Source organism: Eublepharis macularius, chromosome 2 (assembly GCF_028583425.1).
Source record: "Eublepharis macularius isolate TG4126 chromosome 2, MPM_Emac_v1.0, whole genome shotgun sequence".
Classification (NCBI taxonomy): Eukaryota; Metazoa; Chordata; class Lepidosauria; order Squamata; family Eublepharidae; genus Eublepharis; species Eublepharis macularius.
Window position 1 is genome coordinate 137,047,983 of NC_072791.1, and position 15,110 is coordinate 137,063,092.

The window sequence follows — 15,110 nt, forward strand, 5'->3', positions numbered from 1 at the left end:
ATGCTTCAAAAATAATACAGTCTCATTAAAAGTGAAGCTTAAAAGATATGGAACTAAGATACTAAAACATGGCAACAAATCTCAAAGCAAAAATGTTCAATGTACTCATCCTCACAATTTTTAATGGTTGTTAAATTCACCTAAAGTTCCTTTTGTAAATGGAATAAAAATATTTTCAATTGATAGGGAAAGGGATTCCACACTTAGAATCTGATTAAAACATTTTTCTGAATTCTTATACAATCAAAATGTATGCAATATGCACCTATTTTGCCAAGTATATGTGCTTTGTGATGAAGAATCCCTTATTATTAAATGCTGCAAGTTTTATTATGCAGCAAGATCATTCAAAAGAAGTAATTTGAGACAAACTACATTTCCAGACCCCAGACCCACCCCAGGGTCTTGTAATCTACTTTTGGGGTCTCACTAAATTAAGCAGCAACTGTAGCTGGTAGAGGCGAGGAAAGAAAAAAGAAAACCTCCCTCCACTCCTACGACGTGAGTACCTTGAAAAATTATCTTCAGAATTAAGTGCAAGAGAAGCAGGAACTGCAGAAGAATCTGAGAAGACATCCACCAACAAGCTGCCACTAGATGTTGGGGGAGGTACAGAATTTGTTGCTGGGGCTGCCCCAAGACCTAAAAGATCTGCTGAAGGAGATGGAGTTGACTGTAAAAGAATACAGTTGAAAGTTCACAATTAAAGAAGGCTCATAAAACAGAATGCTAAAATTCAAAACAGACTATTATCAAATACCAACCAAACCTTAACATTTTTCATAATCAAAAGGAGTATTGTTAAGACTGCAGGGTTGGTGAAAAAAGGAAGGAAAAAGGGTTCACCTTTGGATCTGCATGGACGCAAGCCAGATAAGCTGAGTTAAGAAAGCTGACTGCATCCAACCCACTGCATGGTATACCATACTAATTCTTTATTTTGCTATCCCACTTCCTAGGCAAACTGATCCCCAAAGCATACAATGAAAACTAGCTAGAAACAGAAAAACAGTGGCACTGGACTAAAACTACAGCAATTAACAAAGCTATCAACTTAACCTGGAGTGTATGTGGAGGGGTGGAGGCTTGAGAGTAATGAGAAGGATTCCTGTACATTGATCCTGAAATCATACGAGGACTGTATATGACTGTGCTTAATTGCAAGTCACTCCTAGATTCTCATTATATATGCCTTGTACTCATAAGCTGCTTTTTGTCCCAGAGGTTTGCAGGAACACATCTGACTGAAAATCATTAGAAGTGGCCTAATGTTATAGCTACAGTGAGGCATTAGAGCAGCACTTTCAGATTTTGAAGGTTTTCACAGAGCATACGAGATAATCTACTATCAACTTCAAGCCAGTAAAAATATGAATAATTATTTGACAATTTCAACAGACCTAAAGCCTGTCTGCTAGATTTATAAAAGAAATTCCTTAAGTCAATCCACTGCACTAAAAACATTCCAAACTCCACTGAAATCTGCTTTTTCCTAAACTTAACAACTAGGCATATGTACCAGCATTTAATTATCAGAAAACAAGGCTATTTCTAGAACTGCTCGAGACAATTAGAAAAAAGTGAGGAGGGCCTGAAAATAATATTTTGGAGGTAGCAATATGGCTGAAGTCCTCTCAGTTAGTCTATATATGCACCCAAATACACCCCTCATCCTCTTACAACCTTCCTAGAAGAGATACGGTATGCTGTTAAAAGAATCCTACCGTAGTACTGGCATTGACAAGAGTAGCTTCAGTCCCCCCATTCACATCAGAGTTTCTCTCCTTTTTTGTCTCTTCCAGGTCAGTAACTGTGTTGGGGCCTTTTTTCCTCTTGAGTTTGGCCAGAATAGAGGACTCCCTCTCTGGAAAGGGAGGCATTTCTTCTAGTACAGTTGCCTTGTAGGGAAAACAAGCCAGTATGAAACCTAGACATATGTTCACTTTGGCAAGGCAAGAAACATGCTGTTCATATTTGAACTGTAATCCCAGGATTGATTTAAATCATCACCTATTTATTGCAGTCAGAAATCAAATAATCCAGCATCACTATTCAAATGAATACCCACCCCCCAAACTAGAATTGAACATTCACAGGCACAAGGTTCACAAGTATGCAGTACTACCATCAGCTGTGCATACATACCAAGATATCAGTACTTGCAATTGTACTGAGCCTCAGGTATTCAACAGCTCTCTGCTGTAGCTCGACATCAGCATTTTTCAGCTGACTATCGCTGCGTAGTACATCTTGAATGGTCATTTTTATCTCAGGAAACAAATTCACAAACTTGATGTAAGTGGACAGAAGCAAAGCACGAGTAGGAACACTACACAAATGGAACTTGGAGTGTAGCAGGTTGAACTGGATCAGAGGACTGTGGGGAAGACAATGAGATTACAGTTTGGAAAATATGCAATCATTTGGTGCACAAAAGTTCAATGTTTAATAGCTTGTAATTCTAACACTGCATTCATAAGGTTTCTGCAACTCTACACTTAGCATTTTATATAGTACAATTGCAGCACTTGGAAATGTATCATTTTAACACCACAGATGGAGGTTTCAAGCCCACAACCCCAATAAAACATTCTTCACATCAACTCCCAGCTGTATTTATACAGCTATATAGTATCATGCTTTCCATGGCTCATCACAGCCAGGTTAGGATACATAAGGATGACTAACTCAAGCGTTTTTTGATCAAGATGGGTAGCTGTGTTTGTCTGTAGCGGCAGAAAAGAGCAAGAGTTCAGTAGTGCCTATAAGCACCTATACAGCTTCTAGCTATGTCTGAAGAAGTGAGCTGTGACTCATGAAAGCTGATAGCTTACTACCAATTTTGTTAATCTTATCAGTGCTACTAGATTCTTGCTCTTTTCAAAGGGTTTTGTTCTGGGAAGTAGCGCTCTAACAAAAGGACCTGGACATAGGAGCAGCAGAGTCAAAAGCTGCTGTTAGACACAACTGAAAAATTAGTTATGTTACTGAGAGAAGAGTCTTTCAGACATGGACTATTTTAGGGGAGAATTACATGCACTCACGAAAAAGAAAAGAGGGACAATACATGGACGGAGAATTTGTATGCAGCTGTAAAAGTATGCAGAGAGATCACAGGGGTTGTGCTAGTGAGCATGTAAGAAGAAATTGACATTATTGACGTAGACCACTATAAAATTTTAAAAGTGCTGCTTGTCTACCATACCAAGAAAACAACTCCCAATTCCTGTTCAAGAGTATCTATACCTAGATCTTGGATCACCAGCAATCAGATTTCCAAATTCTCCCAAGATGTAACCACCTACTTTTACCAAGTTCTCATGGCAGGCTGGTGCTTGAAGAGCCTGTAAAAAAACAAGACATTTTAATCCCAAGCAAACCACTGATTTAATAAGTGTACAGATATAACACTGATGAAGATTGTATTGTCGAAGGCTTTCACGGCCGGAGAACGATGGTTGTTGTGGGTTTTCCGGGCTGTATTGCCGTGGTCTTGGCATTGTAGTTCCTGACGTTTCGCCAGCAGCTGTGGCTGGCATCTTCAGAGGTGTAGCACCAAAAGACAGAGATCTCTCAGTGTCACAGTGTGGAAAAGGTGTTGGCAGGTCATTTATATCTACTCAGGAGGGGTGAGGTTGAGCTGAGTCATCCTGTAAGAGTTTCCCAGGGTGTGGAATGCTAATGGCGGGAGGCTTCACTGTATCCTGAGGAGGTTCTTTTGCATATGGATTGGTGCTTGATGTGCTAATCTTCTCTGCAGGGCTATTGTCGAGTATAGAGTGTTTTGTTAGCCTGGTGTTTTTCAGAACTGGAAACCATGCTCTGTTCATTCTTAAGGTTTCTTCTTTCCTGTTGAAGTTTTGCTTATGCTTGTGAATTTCAATGGCTTCCCCGTGCAGTCTGACAAAGTAGTTGGAAGTGTTGTCCAGTATTTTGGTGTCCTGGAATAAGATACTGTGCCCTGTTTGAGTTAGGCTATGTTCAGCCACTGCTGATTTTTCAGGTTGTCCAAGTCTGCAGTGTCTTTCATGTTCTTTTATTCTTGTCTGGATGCTATGCTTTGTGGTCCCGATGTAAACTTGTCCACAGCTGCAGGATATACGGTATACTCCTGCAGAGGTGAGGGGGTCTCTACTGTCTTTTGCTGATCGTAGCATCTGTTGTATTTTTCGGGTGGGTCTGAATGCTGCTTGAAGGTTATGCTTTTTCATAACCTTTCCCATCTGATCAGTAATTCCTTTGATATATGGCAAAAACACTTTTCCTGTAGGAGACTGTTTTTCCTTGCTTGTTTGATTCATCCTGGGTTTGATTGCTCTTCGAATTTCATTTCTGGAGTAGCCATTTGCCTGAAGTGCGTGGTTTAGATGATAAATTTCCTCATTGAGAAAGTGCGGCTCACATATCCGTCTTGCGCAATCCACTAATGTTTTCATTATGCCTCTTTTCTGTCGGGGGTGGTGATTGGAGTCTTTGTGTAAGTACCGATCAGTGTGAGTCGGTTTCCTGTAGACCTTGTGACCTAACTGAAAGTTTGCTTTGCGGATGAAATGGGAGTTTTCCCTCGATTTCTTTCTCCATTGTGAATTGTATGTTCCGGTGGATGTTGTTGAGATGATTCAAAAACCCCATCAATTCTTCCTCCCCATGGTTCCAAATGATAAATGTATCATCCACAAACTGGAGGTTTGTGGGGTGCTGATTCTAGAGCTGTTTTTTCAAAATGTTCCATGTAGAAGTTTGCTATAACTGGGCTGAGAGGGCTCCCCACGGCTACCCCATCCATCTGTTCATAGAATTCATTATCCCATTGGAAGTCACTGGTTGTCAGACAATGATGGAATAAGGCTGGCGAAACGTCAGGAACTACAATGCCAAGACCACGGCAATACAGCCCGGAAAACCCACAACAACCACTGATGAAGATTCAGTATTTTTATTGTGGTGCCTCACAATGGCATGTCACAAAAGGGTTTTGCCACTGCGCAAGATCTTAACAGTTCCTCCCTTTCCACTCAGTGTCAGACTGTCACAACTAGAATCCAAGGGCTCCAGGTCTTGACTGATCTCCATATCTATCTTTAGAAATAATCTGTTTATAAAATAACCCTGAGGTTTTGGAGAAGACTTTAAAACTTTTCTTGAGAGCATAAAACTTAGCTCGTTCACCTGAGTCATCTAAACACAAACAGTGCTTTGATTTTCCTGCTATGTACTTGAAAGTGGGAGGTGGAGACAACTCATACATGGAAAGCAAGTCTCACTGAATACTTTAGACCTAGTGTACTTCATTCAGGAAGCAACACATAACAGGAAAGGTCTTTACAGGAGTTTGAAGACCGAGGATCAGTTCTGAATTTATTACCCCAAACTAGGTAATCAAGACAAAAAAAGAAAGCACCACTTTGCTTTTAAGAGGGGTAGTAGTGCTGAGGTCCTTGTTACCAATACCATCTCTTGCCAACAACAACAGGGTCTTGGTCCAGAAACTATAGCCCAGGATGAGAGGGCCAGATAAGTGTCCTCACTATCCAGACAGTATCCAAGATAAGAGCCCTGAAAGGACCATGGGCCAATATGAATACTGCATACTCAAGTGGCAGCAGCTACCTGAAAGAAACCAAATCCATAGGAAAAACTGACTGAAGCTCATCCTTCACCATAGCAAAGTCATGAGAGCACGCATTTTTAGCATCAGCCTACAACCCTGTCCTCGTTACCTGGAATTAAAGTTCCATGTTCAATATAGTCTGTTTTTATTCTCACAATATTTATGCCAATTGCTATGTTAAACTACAGATTTCCTTCCCCCTAACCCCCCTCGCCCACAGTAATTTACACATTTCTGGTCTATAGCAATTTCTTTGGTTCACTTTAGAGATTTTAAATATATCTAAAATTCCAGACCTCTTTATAAATTGCTTCAGTTTTTTTACTATCATTGAGCAGAGTAATATAGCTTCTAAAAGTAGTATTTCAGTTCTTCTGTTAAAGATTTGTCACAGCTTAGCAACCATCTGGCATTGATGGGTAACAAATAAAAGAAGAAGTCAAGTCAAACATAGTCCCACCAACAGCTGTGAGGGACTACTTACGTAAAAATATGAGCAATCAGCAGTTCTCATTGCAGTTCAAAGACTTTTCATAACTGAAAGTCTCACTTCTTACCTCAAAGACAGTCTTTGCTGCGTATCCTTGCACATCATCTCTGTTAATTACGATCTGAATGACTCTGTACCACACCTCTTCACTCACATAATCCCCAGCAATTCGAATCAGATTCAAGATTGTATCGACATACCAGGTGTAGTCCACTGCATACTTCTCAGCTAAAATTGCAACCTTTAGTACCTGAACAAAAATACACAAACTTACAAGCAGCTTTATCATAATGGCTGGGCAGATGTGCACAATGATTTCTACTATGTTTAACAGCCATCCATTCAAAACAAAGGACAGCAAAATTAAACAATAAAACAGAACAGGATTTTTACACAACCCATTTCATCAAAGCCAACTAGGACAGGAAAGCCCTCTAATACAACTGAGGCTACACTCTACCTCAACACAAATTAGTACCCACGAACTAATTGAGAAGGCTAAACAATTTTAACATGCCACAGGTCTTTATACACCACGGAAGTCAATGTAAATATAACCAGTGCTTGAAAGTGAAAAAAATTGTTTCCTCAATTTCAGTTTAAGCTCTTTTTTCTTTATAGATAAGCATGTTAAAATGGACTTACAACTTGGCTACTCCTTTGAATATCTTCAGCTGAGCCACAATGCAATTTCAAATCATAGAGCATAGCAACACTCTCCATTCCTGAATGCCTCAATTTTTCTTTCTTAGTGGCCATTTTGTCAGGTAATCTAATATTTACCACAAAAGTGAACAGAAACAAGCTACACTAATGTTTGCACGTGTAATTTAATAAGACCAGGGATATATTATAATTTGTTTTAAAAAACTAATGAAGAACACTTCTACAGCAAGTACTAAAGATTCAATTTTGCGACAATAGGAACTCCTAAATTGGATCAGATTAAGTAAAAAGCTTACAATTTCTTCTCTAATGGAATAATCAGCAGTTTCTAAGTAATTCAGCATCTCAGCAACAATCTGTTGGGCATTGCTTCGGTCGCACATGGCATACAGGAGATCCACAGCTCTTTGTCGTACACTTACATCTCTCTCGGTCTGCAAAAGGGATTGCAATTATAAGGGTCAGCTCAAGGCAGGCATTTTTGGAAGGAATATGCAAAGAAGTCAGATACTGCTGAAACTGAAAACTGGCAAAAAAAGAGAGGGTGAAAGCCATCAACTACTCCCAATCCTACTTCTTGTGGCAAAGTCATCCCCTCCCAGGGCTGCAGCTTAACAGTTTGAGTGGTGATCAATAAAGGCTAAGAACTGAGCTTCAGCCACATGCCCAAAGCCAGGAGAGCAAATGAAGCAAACAGCAGCCATGATTAGCCCTTATGTTGCTGCCCTCCCATGATCTCCTCCTCACCACTAGCCCAACAAAAGGCTGAAGGAGATCTTCAAAGAGTCCTTTGTACCCAAACTCCCTTGTTAATTTAGTTACGTTTTGATTATCACGTTTATACTTCAAGCACAGACTCAGAGGAATCTGAACCATTCATTTTCTACTGCTACATTTTAGAGAGTTCTCAATGGAGAAGCCATTCCAAAGCCTCTGCTTGCCTGAAGGGAACCAGAGGTGACCCTGGCTGCTGTGTGTCTTGCAGGAGCAGCAGACAGAGGGTGATAAATGGTAATACACAGAACCCATAATTACCTTCAGTGCATTGATAACTGTTTCTATGTGTGTTTTCACGGCCTCATGTGAAAACTCAGAACTGGCAAGAGTGCACATGCTTTCCAGTGCTAAGTAACGGAGATTAGTTTCCCGGTGCTGCAAGAACTGGCCTAACTGATTACAGGCACGAACAAGCAGGTTTGGCTCACTAGGTGGAAGAGAGAGAGAGAGAGTGAACAAAGTAAAAAGGCAAACCAATCATCAAGGAGGAACCTTCACAAAGAGAATTATGGCAGCAAAAACTCTGTGGTAAGTTAGTAATTGCACAGCTTCATACAGCAGAAAGTACATAGGGCTCCATTTTAAAAGCTGAAAGCTAAATCACCAGCTTTGCAATAGAATGTTTCACTAAGATATAGAGGATCCCAGTCCTTACTGCACAATGGCATGGGAATAGTATGGCTGCTTACTATCCACATTGCTCCACTGACAGACAATACTGGAATAACGTGGAAGGTGTCATTTGGATATACTGGCACCAGTAAAATTGTGTTAATGTGGTCTAGCAACATGGTTCTCAACTTTCTTCTCATATGGTGATGCTGAGATTAGTGGTTTTTAAGTATTCTTCTCAGACATCATAATTAGACAATCAAGACAAGAAGCTGGAGTCATACTGGAGGCAACAGCAGCAACACTAAGGACAGAATCAGGTCTACTGGTTAATTTCTTAAGCAGCAATTCAGAGTAATTTAAAGTGCTGCCTAGGTAGGTACACATTTTCTCCCTATGCTTTGGATCAACTCTGGCAGGGTTTCAAAAGTCAGCAAAGTGACTTTTGAAAGTAGAGTTTGTTTCTCTCTCATACTTTCAGATACAGTGTATGTGTGTGCCAGCGTTTTACAGAATATAGGCGAACCACAGTTGGGACCGGCTGCAGTCACTGTCACTGGTATATTCAGGCACAAATTTTAGCAAATCCATTAAAATGAAGTAAGCAGATTTAGAAGAATACTTTTTTCAGAGAAAGTTTTTCAAGCAATATATCTGCCAAGGATACAGACTTGGAAGATGTTGCAAAATTCAACCCCGGAACAATGGAAACTCCTGTAGTAGTCTGGTTTTCACTCCAGTGGTTTCTCAAACACTGGCAGAATGATTGCTTACAGTAGCATATTGTCTCATCTTTAAAGGACAGAAGGATTGAAGGTTTTTAGTTCAAATAAGTATTCTGCCAATGTTTGAGAAACCCCTTTCTGCCAAGGGCCAATTGGGATATTTATAACATCATTTGCGAGCCATACAAAATTATCAACTTAAAAATTAGCCTGCTATATTGAACCCCGGAAAAGGCATGATCCATGGGTCCCCCCCTTTCCTGTCATTTTCTCTTCACAGTGGCAAAAACTGGAGTGTCTGTTGGAAGCTACTTTGAGGGGCTACAATCTGACCTTCCCAATATTCAATACCTACCAAATTTGCAGGGGAGATAGTCCTCACTGTCCTCTACAGACCCCACTCCCCCAAGTTTCAGAGAGACTGAACCCTGGGAAAGGCATGATCCATGGGTCCTCCCCTTTCCTGTCATTTTCTCTTCACAGTGACAAAAATGGGAGTGTCTGCTAGCAGCTACTTTGAGGGGTTGGCCCTTTTCCTGCCTGGATGGGCCAGAATAGGAGTTCTCTAATTGGCAGGGACAGTGGCAAAAACTGGAGTGTCTGCTGGAAGCTACTTTGAGGGGCTACAAACTGACCTTCCCAATGTCCAATACCCACCAAGCACACGAAGCAATAGGCACAGCCTGATTGACCCACCAAGTGCACGAAGCAATAGGCACAGCCTGATTGACCCACCAAGTGCACGAAGCAATAGGCACAGCCTGATTGTTTCTGCGCTGCACGTCCTGTGGCGCTGCCGCCCAGTCGGGCTGGGGATGCAAGCACTCGAAGCAACAGGCACAGCCTGGTTGCTTCTGTGCTGCGCGGACCGTAGCCCTGGTGCCGGATCAAGCCGGGGGGGTCGTTGGGGGGCCAGCATGGGCCACAGCACCTCCTTCAGAGAGCTTGCTTGAGGAGGCTGCCAGCTCCGCCTCAATGGATGTGCCGGCCCTGCAGGCCAGAAAAACAGTGTTACACTTACTGTAACTGTTGTTCATCTAGGTCTTCCGTGCAGGCACACATGGGACTGCACATGCGCAGGCCTGCCGATTCCGGAGATTTCCAAAGCTCAAACAACACCAGGGGGCGCTCTCACCTCTCAGCGTGCATGCGCCGCCGCTTTCCCGCCGAAACGGCCCCTTAAGAGGCGGAGCACCCCCACATACCCTCAGTCTTCTTTTGCCGCCCTACAGCAAGGTAAGTACCAAGAGAGTTAGCGGGGAAGGAGGGAGGGCATGTGTGCCTGCACGGAAGACCTAGATGAACAACAGTTACAGTAAGTGAAACACTGTTTTTCATCTATGGTCTTCCTGTGCAGTCCCACATGGGAAGATTACAAAGCTTAATACCTGGGTGGAGGTGTTGTAGGTTCGTCACAGAAAAATCGACTGCAGAACTGCTGTGCCCACCGCTGTCTCCTTTCTATCTAGGATGTCCAGCGCATAGTGCTTCACAAAAGTATCCGCCAAGGCCCACATCGCTGCTCTGCAGATGTCAGGGAGAGGGACACCCTTCAGGATAGCTGCTGACGCCACTTGGGACCTGGTAGAGTGGGCATGCACCTCCAAAGGACAAGGTAGGTTAGTAGCATTATAGCATGTCAATATAGTTTGAACCACCCATAGGGATATAGTTTGAGAAGTTGCTTCCTACCCTTCTTATGTCCCGCAAAACATAAAAACAAGTTGGAATCCAGTTTAAAAGGCTTCACTATGTCCAAATAAAAGAGAATCGCCCTACGAACATCCAAAGAATGAAGGGCTTTTTCTCCCTCTGAAGTATGAATGCAAAAGAAAGGTGAAAACTAGACACCACTTTCGGTAAAAACTCAACCTTGGTCCTGAGTACTACCTTTTCATTGTGGATTTTTAAGTAAGGGGGTTCACAGGATAATGCTGCCAGTTCCCCCATCCTTCTCGCTGAAGTAACAGCTACCAGAAAAGCGACTTTCATGGACAGAAAACGCAAGGGACAAGTAGCTAATGGCTCCAAAGGTTTAGCTATCAAACGAGTCAAAACCAAAGGTGGAACCAGACAATGGCCCTCACAGGGGAAAATAAATTATTTAACCCTTTCAAAAATAACTTCGCTGTACAGTGAGAAAACACCGACCTCCGGTCCACAGGAGGGTGAAAAGCAGAAATAGCTGCTAAGTACACCTTTACGGAGCTGTTAGCCAACCCCTTCTGCTTGATCTCCCATAAAAATTCAAGAATTTCAGGTAGAGAGGAAAGGATCCGAACCCCTCTGTTGACACCAAACAGTAAATCTGACCCACTTAGTCACATAGGACTGCCTAGTGGACAGCCGTCTAGCGTTCTGTAAAACATGAGTCACTGCTGTGGAAAAGGAAAATCTTGTCTGATCAGCCAAGCTGTCAGTCTGAGTTTCTTGATGTTGTGGTGGAAGACCCCTCTCCAAGTCAAGAGATCCGGAACCACTGGGAGGCTGTACGATTGAGTCCGTAACTGCAGGAGGGTGTGGAATCATGGCTGCCGGGGCCAGAACGGGGCTATCAGGATGACAGATGTTCTGTCCCTCTGCACTTTGCTGAGAACTTTGGCCAGCAAGGGGAACGGGGGAAATGTGTAAAATTGGCAACCCGACCATCCGAGTTGAAACGCATCCCCATGTGACTCTAGACCTACCCCTCCTCTGGAGCAGTTAGCAGGAGTCTTGTGATTTTCCTCCGAAGCGAAAAGGTCTAGGTCTGGGAATCCCCACCTGGAGAATATTGGGAGCAGGTACCTGTCCTGAATGGCCCACTCGTGATTGTCCCTGTGGAGTCTGCTCAGATGGTCTGCCATCGAATTCTCCACCCCGGGGATGTGTACTGCTTGTAGCCATACTGAGTGTTCTATGGCCCATGTAGGAGAAGTTGAGATGGAAGCCGATGTCGATGGTGGTCGGTTCCGAGAGGTCTTCGGAACCAATGGTCTCCGTTCGCAGATTGCTGGTTCCGAGGAGCTCCGTTTTGTGGAGACGAGCGACTCCGTCGGCCTCGGTTACGAACGACTCGGCAACGGACCCCGCAGAGTTTTCGAACCCGTCAGAGAAGGGGGAGGCCGTGAGGTGGAACTGGACGAGGCAGATGGTGGTGCCGTTGCGGGTGAGTCCGTGGCTGCCATCGCACACTTCCAGAGGGAGGCCTGTAAGCGACTGGCCCGTTCTGCCCTGGCCTTAGATGTGAAGGCAGTGTTTGCACGCCTGTGTGTTATGGGTTTCCCCCAGGCAGTACAAACAGCTAGAATGGCCATCTGACCTTGTCATCTTTCGATCGCTGGTCTTGCATCATTTGAAAAGAGCTGTTTCCGACATCGCGACAATAGAAGAGCTGGAAACCTCAACTACCAGCGGTGAAAGAGAAACTGAGGGTATGTGGGGGCACTCCGCCTCTTAAGGGGCCGTTTCAGCGGGAAAGTGGCAGCGCATGCGAGCTGAGAGGCGAGAGTGCCCCCTGGCGTTGTTTGAGCTTTGGAAATCTCCGGAATCGGCAGGCCTGCGCATGTGCAGTCCCATGTGGGACTGCACAGGAAGACCGTAGATGAACAAATGATATCACGGGCCATATCCAGCCTATGGACTGGACGTTCCCCACCCCTGCCCTTGAGTGAAAACAGAACAGAATGCTTTAAGCCACATACTATCATTGTCTACTTTGCACTTACCTATCATGGTGGATAATTAAACTAATGGCCTCAAACAGTACTGCATTTTTTGCATTTGAATGCTGTACTTTCTTGGACTTTGGCGGTTCTTGAGCTTTATTAAGAATAGTTTCCAGACACTCTGTGAGACGGCCTCGTGCGGACGGGTCTTCTAGAAGAAATAGGATGGTTAAGCAAATTCACTGAGAAATTTCATTAGCCCTCATCTGCCACCCATTTGTGCCCGTTAGATGGCACTGTTTTCAGTTTCGGAGAACATCGAATGGTACCAGTATTAGGACCCTCCAAGCTTCATAATTTTTCCTCAGTCACATTATAGAAAGAGCCAAGTACCAAAAATTTAACAAAAGACCACTCAGCAGGTTAATCAGTCATCCAAATGACACTTCAATGTTCTGGGAAGAATTTATGTAACATTTGAAAACAGGACAATACTACACTCAGTATATTTTTATCACATTCTTCCTTCAGAAAGTCAGAAGGACTTTCATGAGGCTCTGAATGGCTTCCCATTTACGACCCATCTATATATGCATAGTATGCACACAGAGTAATGTGAGAGATGGACCAAAGACAGAGCCAAGACTTGCCTTTCCAAACAGGTGGTTAGTTGGTTGGAGAGATATCCTGGAATGGCTAATTATGCTTTAATGAAAAGATCCAGTGACTTCCAAACTGAAGCTTGTTTTTTAGATACTGTAGTGAAGTATTTTCAAAACTTCTTAATGATTACCTTGTCAAAGACCACCATGATGGGTTTGGCTAAGAATTGTTTCCCAGTGCTGACCTGGATGCAGAAATACTAAGGCAGCATGTATCCACATTCAAAGTACATTCTGGCAGCAATTTTATGCCTCCAAGATTTAGATTTTACATACACAATTGCCTTCAAACACTGGCCATTTATAAGTTCAGGCTTGAGTCACTGTTATGCCTGATGCACAAAACACTCTCCTCTCATCACACCCTTTTCCAGTAGAATCAGCTCTGAATGACTGTTAGAAATCAAGAGCACTATGGACTTAGAGCACTAGGACTTAATAGCAATTGAACATTTTGAACAATCATTTTCTTGGGCAAGCTTTAGGAAATAAAATATCTGACACCTATTCTTATCTTCAAAGTGCTGCATTATCTCTCAAAACAAACAAGAGTTGCTTCAGCAGAAGTTGGTCTTTCATGTGCTGGGTAAAGAAAGCAAGAAAACACGGAGGTTCTTCATTACTTTACCTGGAGGTGGATAGCACTGTAAGAGTCTCAGAAGCTTCACAGATAACCATGGAGCCGGGACAAAGTAATAGGTATAATCCTGGAGATCAGTTGATGCAGATGACACAATCTATAAAACAAAGTTATTTTATTCTCCTTGTCCAGCCCAGGAAGGCCATAAAGAAGATTCTGAATCCTGAACAACTCTGTCTAAGTGCAGATAGAAGATGTTATATCCTGTTATAAATAACTGGCTTGATTCACTAAGTGCTGGCTAAGCTTATGAAGAATAACTTGAATAGGAACAGAGCAGAGTTTGTGAAAGAGTTCAGATAAAAACCATGGAGAAAACCTAAGGGAAATATTTTTTTAAAAGAATGTCAGAAGAAAATAAAAAGAGACAAAGTCTAGTTCACTCTTCTGGTCCTTTCAGTTCTAGCTGTTAAGTGCAAAACTGAATCACTGGAGTAAGCCGAACTAAGAAATCACAAGAACAGTACTTAAATGGAAAGAAATGACAAATTCAAGGAAGACAGGCTACCAGTGATTGCTAACATGGCCGGAGTATGAGTCTCCTGATTTACAAGAGACTGGCCCCAAAGCAAAGAGAAAAACTTGGGTTTAAACCCCCTATTATCAGTTGGTACTTTTGTATAGTCCCCTCACCCCCCACACACACACACTGTGAAAGTGGCTGCTGCAGGAGGCAGCAAGGATTAGGTTGACTCAGGATGGGTTTTTTTTTGTTCTTATGAAGATATGTGGACAGAAAGTGCTGGAAATGCCAAAACACATATGCAACATTCTATCAATGGGTGTGCGCTTCGGGTAGCCGATTCGGGTAAAATACTGAATTGGGCCCAATTCGGAAAGCTTCGTTATTTCCCGAACCAAATCTCAAGCCAAAGCTTCCCAAAGCATTCATAATGCTTTGGGAAGCTTTAGGGGTCCCGGAAGTTAAGTTTAAAGGGCCCTTTCACAAGCGGCAGGGCCCTTAAATTTTACCATTCCCACCCTTTCCTCGCCACCCCCACTTACTTGGCACCAGCTGGAGGAGGAGGTCCTCCTGCCTCCCTGCTGGCCTCCGGTGGTGGCAGCCCTCTCTGCTGGCCAGCCGCACTGGCACGGCGCCAGCATCAGGGAAGGCCCTGTCTGCTGGCCAGCTGCGCCAGTGCGGCGCTGGCAGCAGGGAAGGCCCTGTCTGCCAGCTGGCCGAGGCGGCAGCAGGGAAGACCCTGTCTGCCAACCAGCCACACCAGGTGTGACGCTGGCAAAAGGGAAGGCCCTCTCTGCCAGCCAGCCATGCCAGCGGC

General features: G+C 43.4%; 1 protein-coding gene across 4 annotated transcripts in view; it reads right to left on the reverse strand.

Annotated features, from left to right (window-relative positions):
* AP2A2 (adaptor related protein complex 2 subunit alpha 2) overlaps positions 1 to 15,110 on the reverse strand; it is a 79,272-nt gene that overhangs the window by 23,307 nt on the left and 40,855 nt on the right. For 2 of the 4 annotated variants that reach the window (XM_054970505.1, XM_054970502.1), the window contains exons 7-15: positions 13,819 to 13,927; positions 12,589 to 12,736; positions 7,803 to 7,971; positions 7,064 to 7,201; positions 6,169 to 6,351; positions 3,247 to 3,344; positions 2,146 to 2,377; positions 1,725 to 1,898; positions 510 to 673 (exon numbers count right to left, since the gene is read on the reverse strand). In XM_054970505.1, coding sequence (XP_054826480.1) covers positions 510 to 673; positions 1,725 to 1,898; positions 2,146 to 2,377; positions 3,247 to 3,344; positions 6,169 to 6,351; positions 7,064 to 7,201; positions 7,803 to 7,971; positions 12,589 to 12,736; positions 13,819 to 13,927 — 1,415 coding nt within the window. Of the gene's footprint in view, positions 1 to 509; positions 674 to 1,724; positions 1,899 to 2,145; positions 2,378 to 3,246; positions 3,345 to 6,168; positions 6,352 to 7,063; positions 7,202 to 7,802; positions 7,972 to 12,588; positions 12,740 to 13,818; positions 13,928 to 15,110 lie in introns of all 4 variants that reach the window. The other 2 variants (XM_054970503.1, XM_054970501.1) reach the window with 1 other exon arrangement.